General features: G+C 40.0%; 1 protein-coding gene across 5 annotated transcripts in view; it reads right to left on the bottom strand.

The window, feature by feature from the left end:
• The window catches only part of ACACA (acetyl-CoA carboxylase alpha), a 421319-nt gene that overhangs the window by 371568 nt on the left and 30105 nt on the right, over positions 1–19646 (bottom strand). For all 5 annotated transcript variants that reach the window (XR_011026314.1, XM_068269366.1, XM_068269368.1 and 2 more), the window contains exons 3-5: positions 9628–9760; positions 7036–7174; positions 5725–5834 (exon numbers count right to left, since the gene is read on the bottom strand). Coding sequence is in view for 4 of the 5 variants with exons in the window: in XM_068269366.1 (XP_068125467.1) it covers positions 5725–5834; positions 7036–7174; positions 9628–9760 (382 nt within the window). In the remaining variant the exon portion in view is untranslated. The remainder of the gene's footprint in view (positions 1–5724; positions 5835–7035; positions 7175–9627; positions 9761–19646) is intronic.

Here is a 19646-nt window from a genome sequence, read left to right on the forward strand (position 1 = left end):
CTAGCTGGGGTAAGTACGGTAAGTAGATGATAGATTCGAGCAGCATGGTGGCACAGTGATTAGCACTCTTGCCTTGCAGCGCTGGGTCCCTGGTTTGAATCCCAGCCAGAGCACTATCTGCACGGAGTCTGTATGTTCTCCCTGTGTGTGTGTAGACTATGATACATAAACTACATGATACATGCATAGACATATGACTATGGAAGGGATTAGATTGTGAGCCCCTATTAGGACAGTTAAGTGACAAGGATATATACTCTGTACAGACAAAAAAAACAAAACAAAACAAAACCAAATTAAGAATAAGTATTCTCCAGAATGGAAGAACCCACCCACAGGGTTTTACTACCTGAACAATGCCAGCCCACATGGCTTTGACACTGGAGTTACTCTACAAAAGGGAACATGGTAAAATGATCTGCAGTCTTCATAACATCTTGATTAAAGACCCCTTGAAACCATTTTTGGCAAAAGAATCTTAATAATAATAATAATAATAATAATAATCCGAACATTTGTATAGCGCTGTTCTCCTGTCGGACTCAAAGCGCTCAAGAGCTGCAGCCACTGGGACGCGCTCAAGAGGCCACCCTGCAGTGTTAGGGAGTCTTGCCTTGAACTCCTTACTGAATAGGTACTTGACCTAGCCAGGATTCAAACCCTGGTCTCCCATGTCAAAGGCAGAGCCCTTAACCAGTACACTTTCCAGCCACTTTCACTTTCATGCCAGGGTTTGTCACTGGCTTATTGATCTGAGCACTGAGAATCCTTGGCAAGGAAGGAGGTTCAGCTGCCACATTAATGGCCCAAAAGGAGGTCCCATGTGATGTGGCTCCCATTCAGTTGAGGGTTGCAGTGGTGTGCCGAGATGTAGGCCTTGCTGTTTTACATGCATTAGTAGTAGTGTTTTTGGTTCTTATGTTCCGGCCTTCCCTCCTAGTCTACTTTATATGACTTCTAATAGAGGGAAAAGATTAACTAGTCAGCACAAGCTCAGTTATGTATTGTTTAGCACTAGGAGGAGATGGGTTGTAATATGTAAATTCTTCTATACTTCATTTCTTACGAATACACACTGCTGTGCATAATAGGATGGTCAATAAAAAGCAAATAATTCTGGCTTGCATTCAGATTTAGTGTAAGTTATATGCAGCTTGAAATCAGACCTATCAAATTAACTTTCTGTCAAATGTGATTTCAATTGCAAGCTGCATACAATTTGTATGGAATTTGAATGCATGCAGGATTTGCATGTCACTGACCATCTCTTTTCCACAATTTTTAAATGTTTGTATTTCTTTATTGAGTTGTACACAAGAACATGTGATTTGCTTTTCAGCTGTATGCTGCTAGTCCTGTTTTCTCTATAAATTATGCAATTACTCTTCGTATGGTAGACCTATTTAAATACATGCCCTTCCCATATTATTGTATTTTGTTACATCACTTTGTGTTGTCTTCATGAGTAGTGTACTTTCGGGTGAATAATGATTATCTTTAAGTAGGCTTATGTGAACGAATGTGTATTTATGCCAATTATTACAATAGGGGTGTAACTTACTTTCCTGGAGTGGTGCAGCAGCCCCTTGCAGAAACCAAAGGATTATGATCTTATCAGCTTGTGAGACACTGGCACACCCACACTGTGAACCATACGGAGGTTATACATTACCCATAAACAGAAGAACACACACCACACACACACACACACACACACACACACACACACACACACACACACACACACACACACACACACACACACACACACACACACACACACACACACACACACACACACACACACACACACACACACACACACACACACACACACACACACACACACACACACGTATTTTGGTGCTGAAGCTGACTTATTCAGGTAGGTACAAAACAAAACAAAAAAAACTGGAGCTACCAGGAATTCAGTTTCTAGAGCAAACATTCAAGTTTCTAAGTTACCCGTTACTGGTCTTTTAACAAGGATCTGTCCCAGTGTTACCGCTAGCGTCTTGCGTCTCCACAGGGACACCACCTCTTGTGATCCAAAAGATTCCATTTCAATAAAGAGAGGGTACACAACACGTACAGCAACCTTGCTGTATTGGAGCAAGTCAAAAAGTGCACTAGTTTCGGGAAGAGCCCTTCATCAGGGCACCTGGAATCAAACATTCAAATTGCAGCAAGCAAATGAAAGCATTGTGAGTGGTTGTCCTGGGCAGCTGCACCATTTTATTTAAAGATTCCTTATTTATTGAAAATAAGGATAATACAGAAGAAAGCATATCAAAACAAGTTATATAAGGAGGTAACAGTCTAGCAAAATGTAATGAGACTCAGACCCGAGGCCAAGAATGTTAGTAGAAACTGACCCGTACACAATTAAGGAGGAGTTGAACTATTGAGAACTTAACTATCAGGACACTGGAAACTTTAAAACGGATGCAGATTCTGATTCAAAACATGAGTTGGGGTGTCAGACGTAGGGGACATACAATATTTCCCCCCGTACAATCAGTCTGCCAAAGCCAAACCAAAGTAAAAGACCTTTCCATCACACCCAGAGAATATGTCCAAGAAAAGTGACAGAAGACAAACAGAAAATTAAAGCTGCACCATTTTTGTACCAGTTTGCTGCACATCTGTCTTAATAAATCAGCCTCATTATACCAAAAGTATAACTGTCTAGAGAACAGGAAAGCTCTCTTAAACGCTATTCATTGTAGATACTCTCTCCACTCCATGGTTTTCCACATATATAACATTCTCCTAGTTGTTGGGTACACGGGGAAGGAACAAAAACCAAAACAAGAGAATGATATGTGTAACCCAAAGAGCACTTCGGATATGATAGGTCCCATAGGTACTTGGGCTTGTTACCGTTAAGCAGGGGCGTAACAATAGCCCCTGCAAAAGATGCAGCTGCAGGGGGACCCTTAGGGGGAGAAGCCTGAGGGGGCCCCTGGCTTTGAGGCCCTCTAGGGCCATTTTTAGGGGCAGGAGGGGGGCAACGCAGGAAGGGGGAGCAGCAGGCACAAACAATAGCGGGGATGGGGCCCTGACTCCCCCCTCCCTCACCTCGGGCTACCATAAGAACTCCCCTCTCTAGCAGCAGGGGGGGGGGGGGGGGGGGTGTCCCATTCAAAGTTTTGCAGGGGGCCCCAGTAATTTCAAGTTACACCCCTGCCGCTAAGTATAACAAATTAATAGTTTCAAAAAAAATTACGACATATAAACAAGATCAAATTAGTATTTTAACTAATTAAGTGAATGCTTTGATACATTTTTTCCCATTATGGAGTACTACATGTTTAGTATATCTTTGCTATACCAGGAAGTAGTCATTTTCACAAGAGGTACATTCCAAAATAATGTTGAGAAACACAGCGCTAAAACTGTCACCAAATCCCTGATGCTGGGAATACACGACTCGGTTCTGAGCTGACAAGATGGTTAGATAATTTCCGACATGTCTGATCACCGTTCGATCGTATTGCAGCTCGATTCACCATTGAAGTGAATTGAAAAAAGGTAAGAAAAACGAGCGGAAGATGAGAGAATAGAGTGGGGAAAACGATCGGGCGCAGAATCGAGCGCCAGAATCAACCAGTGTATTCCCAGCATTAGACCTAGATTGTGTCTTTTTGGAAGTAAATGTGCATGTGAACGCATGCTAATAAAAGTCAAATGGGCTTGTTTCCATTATATGCAAATTTCCATTCACATTTTGCTGTACAAAAAAACCCAAAAAAAACAAAAAACTGTCCCACTAGTGGTCTCAAGAAGGACATAGGCAGCCTCTGGAGGATAAACAGGCTTCCCTCTACCAAAGTAAGTATCAAACTTTTTGTTCTTACAATTTCACAGGCTTTCTTTATGGGTATAAAGAAGTCACATCAATAATATTTTTGATTTACATAGGCTTTCCTCTATTTATGCACTGTTCTTAGCTGGTTTCAGACCTTCCTATCTGGCAGGACACAGCAAGTATGTCTGGGCACACACTACTCTAATCCAGTGCCACTTTCCTATGGAGTTCCACAGGGTTCTGCGCTATCACCATTACTCTTTGCAGTCTACATGCTCCCACTGGGCAAAATAATCCAGAACTATGGCCTAGGATACCATTGTTATGCAGATGACACAGAACTGTATCTGTCCTTCAAGCCTGGCACCCAAGACCCATCAGCATCCATAAATGCGTGTCTAGTGGATATACAAAATTGGATGAACACCAGCTGGCTGAGGCTGAACTCTGACAAAACAGAGGTGTTGGTAGTAGGTGGTCCACACATGATGGATAAAGTTCAAAACGCTCACCACCTCAAACAAGCGATTGAGGGAGATACCGTACAGGGTCACAGCACTTTGAGTCCCCAGGGAGAAAATCGTTATAAAAATATTATTGTTATTGTTCTATAGCTTCATATGATCTGCAGTAGTAAGTGCATTATCACATTTATTCTGACCAGTCTGACCAATGCATGCCAGATCATATTTATCATAAGGACTCCTCCTATGGCTGTACTGCATCAAAAATTCCTTATCAATTTAGTTACATGCTCACATTATAACAGTGCCCTGTTGTTCACCAAGTGCCTTTGCAAATCAGAGCAATTTCCAAAGTAGCTCATTAAGAACTTTTATGCATTTGTGTAAACACATTTTCCACAGTATATAAAAAATTGCCATCGCTCGGTGGGGCTCACAATCTAATGTGCCCACTACAAACCAGAGGCGATTTCAAGGGGAAGACATTTTACCAGGGTTCTGGGAGGACGCTGTAGCACTAGGGGGGGGGGGGGACTCGGGCAAACACATAGTAAACATACAAACTCATGTAGACACTTGATGGGAATCAAATGTGGGATTTTACAGCTGCATGGCGAGTGTTAAGCATTCCAATTATGGATTAGCCAATCACTGACCAATTTTACTATCTCTCTGCAGTATGAGGGTTTACCTACACAATGATAGTATTCAATATCTCTTGACTAGGGTTGGTCAATGAGATGCATTGACCATTCCTGCTGTTGACCCTTAGGCCTTGTTCACATTATAAATGGGGTGATTTTGAAAGCGCTTTTCAGAGAGATTTCGGCTTAGAAAAGCGCTTTTATAAGTGCTGTTGGAGTGATTGTTTTTTCACTTCCTGATGTCAGTCAGGAAGTGAACTCTTTAAACCGGAAATGAATAAATACAATGTATTTATTCATCAAAGTGCTATACAAAGTGCTTTTTCAAGCTCTTTGTAATCTTCTTAGACCTTCCATTGAGCCAAAACTCTCAGAAAATGGTACATGTAGCACGTTTGCGATTTTAATAAATTGAAAACGCTCGGCTATGGGATTGGCAGCCTACCTCACGGAAACTGACGGCAATGTCGGCCGAATCGCTAAGGTAAGGTAAGCGATTCGGCCAGTGGCGCCATTGTTTCCTATGGCAGAGTTTCCCCGCGCGATTCGCCTGCGGGGAAACTGCGGATTCGGTCCGATTTCCACACTAGTGGAAACGGGCCCTAACACTACATGGAGGTGGTAAAAATGGTCAGTTAGCGGCCAATAATAATCTCAAGTGTGTACCAGGTTTTAGTCACATAGCCCCCATCCTGCTTAAAAAAATTACATATGGAGAATGGAGACTTCTCATGCAGAGTTGCTTAGCTATTACTCAAATCGAAATTGGCTAATGTAGAGAAAAAAATATAAAAAGTCGTATTACTTGTACAGGGATCCTTTTTGCAATATCAAGAATAAGCTCCACATTTGCATAATTATTGTTGTTTGGCCCTCCAGGCACAGGTACATAATGATCAGCCATCTTGATGTATTCTGTTAATAAAAAATATATTATAATTAGAACCTAGATCATACAAATGATACATACATTGGGTAAAATGATACCTTCTACTAGCTCGGCAGATTACAAGAGCAAGCTTTCGAGACATCTTAGGTCTCTTCATCAGGCATAGCATAACAAACAGACCTGAACTGTGTCAAAAGCTTGCTACTGTAATCTATTAATTAAGCTAATAAAAGTCTTTACTAAACCTATAGCGTACAGGTCTATTGGCTAATCAGTTTAAAAGAAATCTTTAAAATACAATGTAACTTTCAATACTGCAGCACGTATACAGTAGATTCCTAGAATGAGATGTTAAAATGTATATGCAAATATGGATGTTACATAGTAATGTAGAGAAGTGCGCTGTACTATTTTGGAGAGCATTACAAGTAAAATGCATATTGTCTTACTATTGAGGTTTTCTCTCACTTGGTGAAATATGGTACTGAACACAACTTTAGCATACCACAATTCTGTATGGGAATAACTTAAAGGACACCTCAGGTTAGAGGGATATGGAGGCTGCATATTTATTTCCTTGTAAAGAATGCTGGTTGCCTGGCAGCCCTGCTGATCTTCTGGCATAAGCAGTATCTGAGTCAAAACCCTGGACCAAGCATATGGCTAATCCAGTAAAACTGAGTCAGAGCACCTGATCTGCATGCTTGTTCCAGGTCTATGGCTAAAAGTATTAGAGACACATAATCAGGAGGACAGCCAGGCAGATAGTATCGTTTAAAAGGAAATAAATATGTTAGCCTCCATATCACTCTTGCCTCAGGTTCCCTTAAAGGAACACCTGGAGTAAGACAAATATGGATGCTGCCATATTTATTTCCTTTTGAACAACACAAATTGCCTGGCAGTCCTGCTGATCTCTCATGAATCAAGTAGTGTCTGACTCGCATCTGAAACAAGCATGCAGCTAATCTAGTCAAACTTCAGTCAGAAACATGTGATCTGCATGCTTGTTCAGGGTCTGTGGCTAACAGTATTAGAGGCAGAGGATCAGCAGGACATTAGGGACATTTGTATTGCTTAAAAGCCTCCATATCCCCTCACTTTGGGTGTCATTGAAGTTTCAGGCCAAATTTTACACAACGGGGATCTTGCTTTTAGAAGGCCAGAATCAGATCAGTTTGCCAGTTTCTTAAACTAGGCTACTTGAGACTAGCATGGATCACAAACCTGCATTTGCTTTCAGGTCCTCTGGGGTAACCATGACAACAAATCGAATCGCCCTTTCATTCCGGAACATTTCATAGGACCATCGTCTGATTGAGCGCATACATTTCACTGCTGCTATTCCATTATTAGCTATAAGTACCTGTTTTACAATGAGAAAAATGTGACATTTTTGAAACAAATACAGTAATGCAAAATAAAGATAAAAAAAAGGGGAAACAGTTCAACAAATATACAGGCAAGCAATTCTTCCAGCTGACAAGATCTGAACAATCCAGTCTGAATAACTGGACACTGGTAGAACAGTGAAGAAAGTGACCAGCACACAGCCCACACAAACAGTACACATCAAATAATGGCACTAGGTTACTCAGACACCGTACCTCCACTTAAATGACACAATCCATGATAGCAGAAAGGACACAGGGCGGGCACAGGTATAACTTCACCATGCAAACTTTAATTGCAGCAGATGATATGTAAGGTAGGGGGGGGGGGGGGGGGAAGCTCTTCTCAATAGGAGCCACCTTTGTACATATCATCTGCTGCAATTAAAGTTTGCATGGTGAAGCTATACCTGTGCCTGCCCTGTGTTCTTTCTGCTATCGTGAACTGGTAGAACAGTGCCCAACCAGTGCAAATCTGTGGTTGAAATAAGCAGTGGTCTAAAACATATGCAAAGCTGCCACGCTGAGGGATGAACTGCCAGCTTGTAGTGTATGTGTTGTTGTATTCCCCACATAACTGAATTAAAAGAGCACTATGGCAAAAAAAATTAAAATTTAAAATATGTGCAAACATATACAAATAATAAGTACATTTTTTCCAGAGTAAAATGAGCCATAAATTACTTTTCTCCTATGTTGCTGTCACTTACAGTAGGTAGTAGAAATCTGACAGAAGCGGCAGGTTTTGGGCTAGTCCATCTCTTCATAGGGGATTCTCGGGGAATTATTTATCTTCAAAAGCACTTAGTGAATGGCAGTTGCTCTGTCCAACTGCCAAAAAAAAACTGTAGCGAGCAGGGAGGCTGGCCAGCATCATTGTTTAAATCCTTTTTAGGGAATATCTTTATAAAAAAATAAAAGCCTTGCTTAGAATCCCCTATGAAGAGATGGATTCGTTTAAAACCTGTCAATTCTGCCAGATTTCTACTACCTACTGTAAGTGACAGCAACATACGAGAAAAATAATTTACTGCTCATTTTACTCTGGAAGAAATGTACTTATTTGTCTATGTTTGCACATATTTTAAATTTTACAATTTTTGGACATAGTGTCCATTTAAAGTTCTCTTTCACAGCTGTCAGTCTCACCTCTTCCTTGTAATGCCCAGACAGCAGCTATACTGTGAAATAGGAGAGGATTTTTTTTTTTGAAGCAGGAATATCCAGACTGATTGTCATCATTCAGTCCAGTCTACAGAAGTGCTCTGACTGCTGTTATTTTACCATTAGAATATTGCGAGTCCTCTTCATCTGTGTTAAAGCTGCCACATTATGGTCTTAATTCACTAAGCAGTTTTGACTAGTCTACTGATGGTTTTTAGTCTACTGATGGTTTTTAGTCTACTGATTGGTTTGGTCAGTTGCATCAAAGGGGAATTCACTATAACCAAATGTTTTAGACCTGTTCTTTAGACCTGGTCTAAACCATTTGGTAATTAGTAAAGCAGGGGAAATCATGAAAAAAGATGTAATTCACAAACAAGTAGCTATGACTGACATCCTTCTCCTTTGATGAGCTCTCCTCTGCATACAATTAAACTCCTGCATTATTAATTCAAAAGGTTCCATCCTCACATCTAAAATACCTGACAGAATTACTTTACGAACAGAAATCAGCTGGTCTAATCTCTGTCAGAAAAAGTGGGCGTGGTTACTCCTTGTTTGCCTTTGTGAATTGTGTAATTACTGTATGTTAGACCAGGTCTAAAAAAAATTACACCAAACCATCAGTAGACTAAAAACCATCTGTAGACTAGTCTAAACTGCTTAGTGAATTGAGGCCTATGTCTTACCACACTTCTATCACAGACTGCATCAATTCTGAGAATCCTGCCTATCTTCTCCTGTTTTTAAACAGTTTTCTAACAGTCATAGCAGGCAGCCTATTGGGTCAATCAAAGTGCAGGGATCACTTCCTTTAAAGTTACTGGACCCGAAGGGGTCCAGGGTGGGATGAATGAAGTGCCCGCTATTGGCTAAGCGCTCGCTATGCTGTGCATAGGAAGCACTCCTCTGACTAAAGGTAATAATGCACCCTATGCTGGCAATAGTGCGCGTAACATGCATTAAGGTGTGCAAGGCTAAATAGCGTGAGTAACAGGAGTTTACTCACGCTATTTTTCTTAGTAAATCAACCCCATAGAGTGTTATGACTGAAGGAAACAGCTTCAAATATGACAAACTACATTCTTTACAATTTTGTTACACTGTGTAGAACTGTAGATCAGCTTGCTTTGTATGTGCTTTTTCCTCATCTGTGGAATCTTGTTAAGCACGATCTTAAGCACGTGCTTTTTACACATTATCTTTGACCAATTTTCAATAAACGCTTATTGTTCAAGTAAAATATATGCCAAAGAAATTATACCTTTTCAATGACTTTGTTTCCTCCAAAACGAGTGACAAATTCTGCTGGTGAAGCTACAGTAAAATCCCTCTGCAAATCAATCTTTTTCCTCTCCCGTCCTTGCTTGACCAGATGTAATCCAGACATGCTAGGCCTGAAAACCACACAAACAAATACGTTTATAAGCATACACTAACAATGAATTCGAGATACCTCTGGTTGAAGAGAATAGTACTGACCTAAAACCTGACACTGCTGTCATAAGTAATCTTGCAATTTTTTTGTGGTTCCATTATCACTCAATGGGCTTGATTCTCAAAAGTGTGAAACGCGCACGTGATCGCGTGGAAACCTTCGCTTATCACGTAAACTAACGCTGTTCGCGTGAAAAGCTCTGTGAGCGGCAGATCACATGATAACTGCTGTTATAGCAGTTATCACGCTTTTGAGAATCGAGCCCAATATGTGACCATGTGGTTAAGATTTGTACACAAGCCAGACAAGTGTCCACCCCAACGATCGTTGAGTGATCATTACAGCGACACTGCAGTGCACAAGTTTTGTACACTTAAAGTGACTCTGTAACAAAAATTACAACGTTTTTTCTACCATCCTACAAGTTCCTAAACCTATTCTTATGTGTTCTGGCTTACTGTAGCTCTTTCTACTATAACCATCTCTGTAATAAATCAATGTATCTTTCCCCTGTCAGACTTGTCGGCCTGTGTCTGGAAGGCTGCCAAGTTCTTCAGTGTTGAACTGTTCCTCTATGCACACTCCAGTGTGTGTTTTATTTACATAAGCCAGCAGCTTCTCTGCTATCTTATCAGTGATAGAAGAGAGCTGGATAAAAATCCTCCTCTGTTAGGCTGTGAAAGGAGCTGGTCTGTCACATACTAAGGAATTAACGACATAGGCAGAGCTGTCTGCAGGAAGCCTGTAATGTTCAGTGCATGAGAGAAGCTGGGGACAGAAGGTAAACACACACAAGTGATCTCTTGAGATTCAGAAGTAAGGCTGTATACAGCCTGCTTGTGTATGGATGTATTTTCTATGTGTGGACATACTGTACATCAACCTACTTCCTGTTTTGGTGGCCATTTTGTTTGTTTATAAACAAACGTTTTAAAACTGTTTTTGACTACTTTTAATGCGGCGGGGAGCGGTGAAATTGTGACAGAGGGTAATAGGAGATGTCCCCTAACACATTGGTATGTTTACTTTTGTGCGATTTTAACAATACAGATTCTCTTTAAATAGACACTGAAGCGAAAAAAAAAAAAGATATAATGATAAGTATGTGTAGTACAGCTAAGAAATAAAACATTAGGAGCAGACACATAAGTATAATATGGTTTCCAATACAGGAATAGATAAGAAACTCCAGTTATCTATGCAAAAGAGCCATTGAGCTCCACTACTTTCAAAGTTGCAGAGAGCTCGGTCTTCTGAAGCTTGTTATCTCAACTGTTAGTCACTGCATTTTCTTTTTCTCTCCAGAGGACAGCATACCATGATTCTGTGAGGAAACAACTTGTGTTGTTAAAAAGGAAATAAATATAGTAGCCTCCATATACCCTCACTTTGAGTGTTCTTAATTTCACCCAATAGGCTGGGGATCTTTTTGTAGTTCCATTATGTAGCGTCTCGGAAAATATAAACCACCATGGCGCTTGTGCAATCGCCAGAAAACACAATGACATGAATGCCATTCATCTCAATGCAGGAGGCTATGGATCCCAGAGGTAAACAACAAGGATAGACACCCATCTGAACAGACCCTTAAGTAATAAAATACAGTAGACTCATTAAAGTAATCTCTGCATATAGTAAACTCACTTCTCAGGTCCTAGCAAATGTGTCTGTATAAATCTACAATGTATGACCAATTCTGATATACAGTGGTTTGCAAAAGTATTTGGCCCCCGTGAAGTTTTCCATATTGTCATATTACTGCCACAAACATGAATCAATTGTATTGGAATTCCAAGTGAAAGACCAATACAAAGTGGTGTACACGTGAGAAGTGGAAGGAAAATCATACACGATTCCAAACGTTTAAAAAAAATTAATAACCGCAAAGTGGAGTGTACGTAATTATTCAGCCCCCTTTGGTCTGAGTGCAGTCAGTTGCCCATAGACATTGCCTGATGAGTGCTAATGACTAAATAGAGTGCACCTGTATGTAATCTAATGTCAGTACAAATACAGTTGCTCTGTGACGGCCTCAGAGGTTGTCTAAAAAGAGAATATTAGGAGCAACAACACCATGAAGTCCAAAGAGCACACCAGACAGGTCAGGGATAAAGTTATTGAGAAATTTACAGAGGAATGAATCTATATTCTGTAAAGCTGATTGGCAGTACAGCTTACATAAAAGCAGTACAGGGAAATCTCCAGTTGCATCGTGGGAGCAGAGATTATTCTTCTTCCCAGTTCTTCATATTATCCACATGTGTGAGCAATATAGCAGGTTGTCCAAATGATTCCAAGATTGAGGGCCAGTGCACACCAAAAAGCACCAGCGTAAAAGCAAACGCTTAGCGTTTTTTGAAGTGATTTTTAAAGCAATTTCAGGTATGAGCCTAGCGATTTTCTAAGCATGCCTAGCGATTTTTGTAGCGTTTCGGTGTAGCGTTGTTTATATTTTGCTACAGTAGAGCCGTTTCTGAACAGCTTCTGTAACAAATGCTTGGAAAATCACTCTGATCTAGCGCTTTTCAGAATGATTTTCCACTTTCCTCTGCTTAACGTTGAGGCTGAATCGCCTGAGAAATCAGCAAAAATGCCGCAGGACCCGAGTTTGCGTTTGGGAAAAAAAAAAAGCACATCTCTCTGGTGTGATCCATCCTATTCATGTACATTAGCCAAGCGCTTTTCAAAGCTCTAGTGTTTTTAAAGGCGCTCAGAAAAGCTCTTGGAGTGCACCAGCCCTAAGGCTACAGGATTTTTCATGGCACCGCTTCACGCTAATGCAAACTAATTCATGCTGCCAAGAAAGTCCTGTATGCCTAATATGCGTGTGCTGCTACTCATAGTCCATGTCAATACAATGAGTACGACCAGTAACACTACACAGCTGTGGAACACACTCTTCCACATTTCCATAAAGTGTATATACTGTAAAATTATAGAGGTGTTTACCATAGGCCGGCTAGGAATAATTTTGAAACTCTGGTCAAAATAGGTGTAATCTTTATCATAGCTGGTTGATAGTGCTGGGGAACAGATGTAGTGTGAAAAATTATATATATATATATATATATATATATATATATATATATATATATATATATATATATATATATATATATACGCATATACATACACACACACACACACACACACGTGTGAAAAACTATTTGCCCCCTTCCTGATTTCTTATTCTTTTGCATGTTTGTCACACTTAAATGTTTCTGCTCATCAAAAACCGTTAACTATTAGTCAAAGATAACATAGTTGAACACAAAATGCAGTTTTAAATGATGGTTTTTATTATTTAGTGAGAAAAAAAACTCCAAATCTACATGGCCCTGTGTGAAAAAGTGATTGCCCCCCCCTTGTTAAAAAATAGCTTAACTGTGGTTTATCACACCTGAGTTCAATTTCTGTAGTCACCCCCAGGCCTGATTTCTGCCACACCTGTTTCAATCAAGAAATCACTTAAATAGGAGCTATCTGACATAGAGAAGTAGACCAAAAACGCCTCAAAAGCTAGACATCATGCCAAGATCCAAAGAAATTCAGGAACAAATGAGAACAAAAGTACTGTAACTGAGATCTATCAGTCTGGTAAAGGTTATAAAGCCATTTCTAAAGCTTTGGGACTCCAGCGAACCACAGTGAGAGCCATTATCCACAAATGGCAAAAACATGGAACAGTGATGAACCTTTCCAGGAGTGGCTGGCCGACCAAAATTACCCCAAGAGCGCAGAGAAAACTCATCCGAGAGGCCACAAAAGGCCCCAGGACAACATCTAAAGAACTGCAGGCCTTACTTGTCTCAATTAAGGTCAGTGTTCACAACTCCACCATAAGAAAGAGACTGGGCGAAAACGGCCTGCATGGCAGATATCCAAGGCGCAAACCACTTTTAAGCAAAAAGAACATTAAGGCTCGTCTCAATTTTGCTAAAAAAACATCTCAATGATTGCCAAGACTTGTGGGAAAATACCTTGTGGACCGCCGAGACAAAAGTTGAACTTTTTGGAAGGTGAGTGTCCTGTTAAATCTGTCGTAGAAGTAACACAGCATTTCAGCAAAAGAACATCATACCAACAGTAAAATATGATGGTGGTAGTGTGATGGTCTGGGGTTGTTTTGCTGCTTCAGGACCTGGAAGGCTTGCTGTGATAGATGGAACTATGAATTCTACTGTCTACCAAAAAATCCTGAAGGAGAATGTCCGGCCATCTGTTCGTCAACTCAAGCTAAAGCGATCTTGGGTGCTGCAGCAGGACAATGACCCAAAAGACACCAGCAAATGCACCTCTGAATGGCTGAAGAAAAACAAAATGAAGACTTTGGAGTGGCCTAGTCAAAGCCCTGACCTGAATCCTATTGAGATGTTGTGGCATGACCTTAAAAAGGCAGTTCATGCTAGAAAACCCTCAAATAAAGCTGAATTACAACAATTCTGCAAAGATGAGTGGGCCAAAATTCCTCCAGAGCGCTGTAAAATACTTGTTGCAAGTTATCGCAAACGCTTGATTGCAGTTATTGCTGCTAAGGGTGGCCCAAGCAGTTATTAGGTTCAGGGGGCAATTTCTTTTTCACACAGGGCCATGTAGGTTTTGAGTTTTTTTTCTCACTAAATAATAAAAACCATCATTTAAAACTGCATTTTGTGTTCAATTATGTTATCTTTAACTAATGGTTAACGGTTTTTGATGAGCAGAAACATTTAAGTGTGACAAACATGCAAAAGAATAAGAAATCAGGAAGGGGGCAAATAGTTTCTCACACCACTAATATATATATATATATATATATATATATATATATATATATATATATATATATATATATATATATATATATATATATATATATATATATATATATATATATATATATATATATATATATATATATATATATATATATATCCTATATTCATATTTATTTCCTTTAAAGCAATACCAGTTGCCTGGCAGCCATGCTTATCCATTTGGCAGCAGTGGTATTTGAATCACACCAGAAACAAGCATGCAGCTAATGTCAGCATGCAGCTAATGTAGGATTGAATCCCCGCCTGGTTTGTAAGTTCTCCCAGTGTCTGTGTGGGTTTCTTCCGGGCAAGTTAAATGGCTTACTCCTAAAATTGTCCCTAAACTATTGTAGACATACTGTATGACTATGGTAGGAATTGGATTGTAAGCCCTTCTAAGGGACAGTTAAGTGACAGCACTGTGGAAGATGTCGCCAGCCTGGTTTGTAAGTTCTCCTAGTGTCTGTGTGGGTTTCTTCCAGGCAAGTTAAATGGCTTCCCCCTAAAATTGGCCCTAAACAAGGGCTGTGGAATCAGAGTCATAGCAATTTTGGGTACCTGGAGTTAGTGGTTTCATAAATTGAGGAGTCGGATGATTTTTGTACCAACTCCACAGCCCTGGCGAGAATGACTAAGGATTCGGAGTCCAGGAGTAATAGCAATTTTGGGTACTTGGAGTTGGTGGTTTCATAAAATTGAGGATGATTTTTGTACCGACTCCACAGCCCTGCCCTAAACTATGATAGACATATGACCATGGTAGGAATTAGATTATAAGCCCCTCTGAGGGACAGTTAAGTGAAAGCACTGTGGAAGATGTCGACGTTACATAAATACTAAATAATAATAAATAAAATATATTTTTAGCCTCCAGTAAGGAAAAAAAAATACTCAAAATGAATTGCCCGCAAATTAACATAAGTCAGGGCATTATACAAAATCGTAAAGGACCAGCAGGTGACTCATCACATTTGTAATATGAAGACAATACTTTAAACCTGCATAAACTTTATAGTCCCTAGATGACCCAAAGGCTCAGTAGGACAGTTTGGACACTTTATTTTTTTTTATATTCAAAGGCTTTATTCAAATCCACGAAATTACAGTGCCAATAAAGTTAGATACAAACATTCGTAGCAAAAGTGATAAGAAAGACTCTAGTGGTAGAGGTAAATTAGAAGTCGCATAGCCACAATAAAAAGATAAACATTAATATGGGTGCATCCTGCAACAAAGCAGATATATATATATATATCAAAAGGGAGTAACGGATGTAGAGGCTAAGGAGGCTGGCTGTAAATTATCACAATAGGTAGACCAGGGATCCCAAATAGCATTAAATCTGGCCAGGTTGTCGACTGAGGCAAAAAAATAACGGACCTAATACTGTTCATACTTTCAGTGATCATTGAAATAGAGAGGGTGGTTGATTTTCATTTAGAAGCAATAGCCCATAAAGGCAGATAATAAAAAGGTACCTATACAATTTTTGGAATTTGCTTGGGATTAGAGGGTAAGGAGAGAACAATAGAGCTTTCTTCTTAGTAATGTGAATAGGGATAGAAAAAAACAAATGAAGCAAAATTATCCCAGCTAGCCCAGAATTCTTGGGCTATAGGGCAATCCCAAAAAACGTGGAGCAATGAGCCCTCCCCATCACAATTACGAAAACATAAAGGAGAAACCGAGGGAAATATTCTGTGTAGTTTCATTGGAGTATAGTACCACCTAAGCATCAGTTTAAGAGCAGTATCTTTCAAGAGATTAGGAGAGGAGGTAGACGCCACATTAGCCCAAATTTTGGACCAAGGCTGAGATCAAGCTCCTCACCTATATCCTGTTCCCAATGCAACATGTAAGGTAAATTATCAGTGCCCACACCAATCAACATCTGATAGATCCTTGAGATTGAGCCTCTGCATCGCCCCTTGGGTATAATACATGGTCTCAAAAGGTTGGAGGGGGATTTGTGGAATAAGGTTATAAAGGGACTGGAAATAGTGTTTAATCTGACAATAGTGAAAGAATGCCACATGAGGAACCAATCTAGTAAATCGAAAAAAAAAAAAAAGAAAACTTATCAGATATACAAAATTTATTAGCCGTAATAAGTCCCTGATCTATCCACCAACTAAAATACTGAGGGTTATCTAGGGCAGGGGGAAAATCGAGGTTCCCTAAAAAGGAGACCCGAGTAGAGGGGGTTAGGGCCAAATGAAAGCGAGATTGAGTGGAAAACCACAGTTTAAGGGAGTGGGTAACTATTTTATTAAGGAGTAAGAAGTTTAGAGATGATCTGTTTATTAGGGGAGGAGATTAAAGTGGGCAAGTGAAAAGGTTCAATCGAGTCAGACTCAAACTGACGCCAAAGAGGCAAATCTGAGGCTTGACTTCAGTCCAATAGCTGAGAGGTACGAGCAGCCAAATAATAAAGCCATAAATTAGCCATTCCAATACCCCCAGAGAATCTATGGCGATACAAAATATTAAAGCAGATTCTAGGTGGCTTATTGCTCCAGATAAATGTATTCAATTGGGACTGAAGTTGGGCTAGCAGAGATTTGCGTAAAAGAATGGGCAAAGTTCTAAAATAATATACAGTAGTGTGAAAAACTATTTGCCCCCTTCCTGATTTCTTATTCTTTTGCATGTTTATCACACTTAAATGTTCCTGCTCATCAAAAACCGTTAACTATTAGTCCATGATAACATAATTGAACACAAAATGCAGTTTTAAATGATGGTTTTTATTATTTAGTGAGAAAAAAACCTCAAAACCTACATGGCCCTGTGTGAAAAAGAAATTGCCCCCTGAACCTAATAACTGGTTGGGCCACCCTTAGCAGCAATAACTGCAATCAAGCGTTTGCGATAACTTGCAACGAGTCTTTTACAGCGCTCTGGAAGAATTTTGGCCCACTCATCTTTGCAGAATTGTTGTAATTCAGCTTTATTTGAGGGTTTTCTAGCATGAACCACCTTTTTAAGGTCATGCCACAACATCTCAATAGGATTCAGGTCAGGACTTTGACTAGGCCACTCCAAAGTCTTCATTTTGTTTTTCTTCAGCCATTCAGAGGTGGATTTGCTGGTGTGTTTTGTGTCATTGTCCTGCTGCAGCACCCAAGATCGCTTCAGCTTGAGTTGATGAACAGATGGCCGGACATTCTCCTTCAGGATTTTTTGGTGGACAGTAGAATTCATGGTTCCATCTATCACAGCAAGCCTTCCAGGTCCTGAAGCAGCAAAACAATCCCAGACCATCACACTACCACCACTATATTTTACTATTGGTATGATGTTCTTTTGCTGAAATGCTGTGTTACTTCTACGCCAGATGTAACGGGACACGCACCTTCCAAAAAGTTCAATTTTTGTCTCATCGGTCCACAAGGTATTTTCCCCAAAGGCTTGGCAATCATTGAGATGTTTTTTAGCAAAATTGAGACAAGCCTTAAAGAGACTCCGTAACAAAAATTGCATCCTGTTTTTTATCATCCTACAAGTTCCAAAAGCTATTCTAATGTGTTCTGGCTTACTGCAGCACTTTGTACTATCACAGTCTCTGTAATAAATCAATGTATCTTTCCCTTGTCAGACTTGTCAGCCTGTGTCTGGAAGGCTGCCAAGTTCTTCAGTGTTGTGGTTCTGCTATGCATTCCCCCCTCAGGGGGGAAAGAAACACACACATGATCTCTTGAGATTCAAAAGGAAGGCTGTATACAGCCTGCTTGTGTATGGATGTATTTTCTATGTGTGGACATACTGTACATCAACCTACTTCCTGTTTTGGTGGCCATTTTGTTTGTTTATAAACAAACTTTTTAAAACTGTTTTTAACCACTTTTAATGCGGCGGGGAGCGGCGAAATTGTGACAGAGGGGAATAGGAGATGTCCCCTAACGCACTGGTATGTTTACTTTTGTGCGATTTTAACAATACAGATTCTCTTTAATGTTCTTTTTGCTTAAAAGTGGTTTGCGCCTTGGATGTCTGCCATGCAGGCCGTTTTTGATCAGTCTCTTTCTTATGGTGGAGTCGTGAACACTGACCTTAATTGAGGCAAGTAAGGCCTGCAGTTCTTTAGATGTTGTCCTGGGGCCTTTTGTGGCCTCTCGGATGAGTTTTCTCTGCGCTCTTGGGGTAATTTTGGTCGGCCAGCCACTCCTGGGAAGGTTCATCACTGTTCCATGTTTTGCCATTTGTGGATAATGGCTCTCACTGTGGTTCGCTGGAGTCCCAAAGCTTTAGAAATGGCTTTATAACCTTTACCAGACTGATAGATCTCAGTTACAGTACTTTTGTTCTCATTTGTTCCTGAATTTCTTTGGATCTTGGCATGATGTCTAGCTTTTGAGGTGCTTTTGGTCTACTTCTCTATGTCAGATAGCTCCTATTTAAGTGATTTCTTGATTGAAACAGATGTGGCAGTAATCAGGCCTGGGGGGGGGGGGGGGGACTACAGAAATTGAACTCAGGTGTGATAAACCACAGTTAAGTTATTATTTAACAAGGGGGGGCAATAACTTTTTCACACAGGGCCATGTAGATTTGGAGTTTTTTTTCTCACTAAATAATAAAAACCATCATTTAAAACTGCATTTTGTGTTCAATTATGTTATCTTTGACTAATAGTTAACGTTTTTTGATGAGCAGAAACATTTAAGTGTGACAAACATGCAAAAGAATAAGAAATCAGGAAGGGGGCAAATAGTTTTTCACACCATTGTAACAGTTTAGGTAAAAGGATCATCTTACAAGCCAAATTTCTGCCAAGCCAACCAATCTTATATTCCGATCAGTCCTTGAGATATTTAGAGAGCGTAGAAAACAAGGGGGGTAATTTGCTTCAAAGAGGGAAGAAAAGTTGGGAGTTAAAAAAACCCTAGGTATTTGAATTTCTGATGTTGTCATCTAAAAATCAAAATTAGCTTCTAAAAGCTTAACAGCAGGTTTAGGAAGGTTGATTGGCATGGCAGAAGATTTGGCAGTATTCACGGCCAGCCCTGAAAATGATGCAAATTTATCCAAAAGAGGAAGCAACACTGG

The sequence above is a fragment of the Hyperolius riggenbachi genome, chromosome 2, assembly GCF_040937935.1.
Source record: "Hyperolius riggenbachi isolate aHypRig1 chromosome 2, aHypRig1.pri, whole genome shotgun sequence".
In the NCBI taxonomy this organism is placed as follows: Eukaryota; Metazoa; Chordata; class Amphibia; order Anura; family Hyperoliidae; genus Hyperolius; species Hyperolius riggenbachi.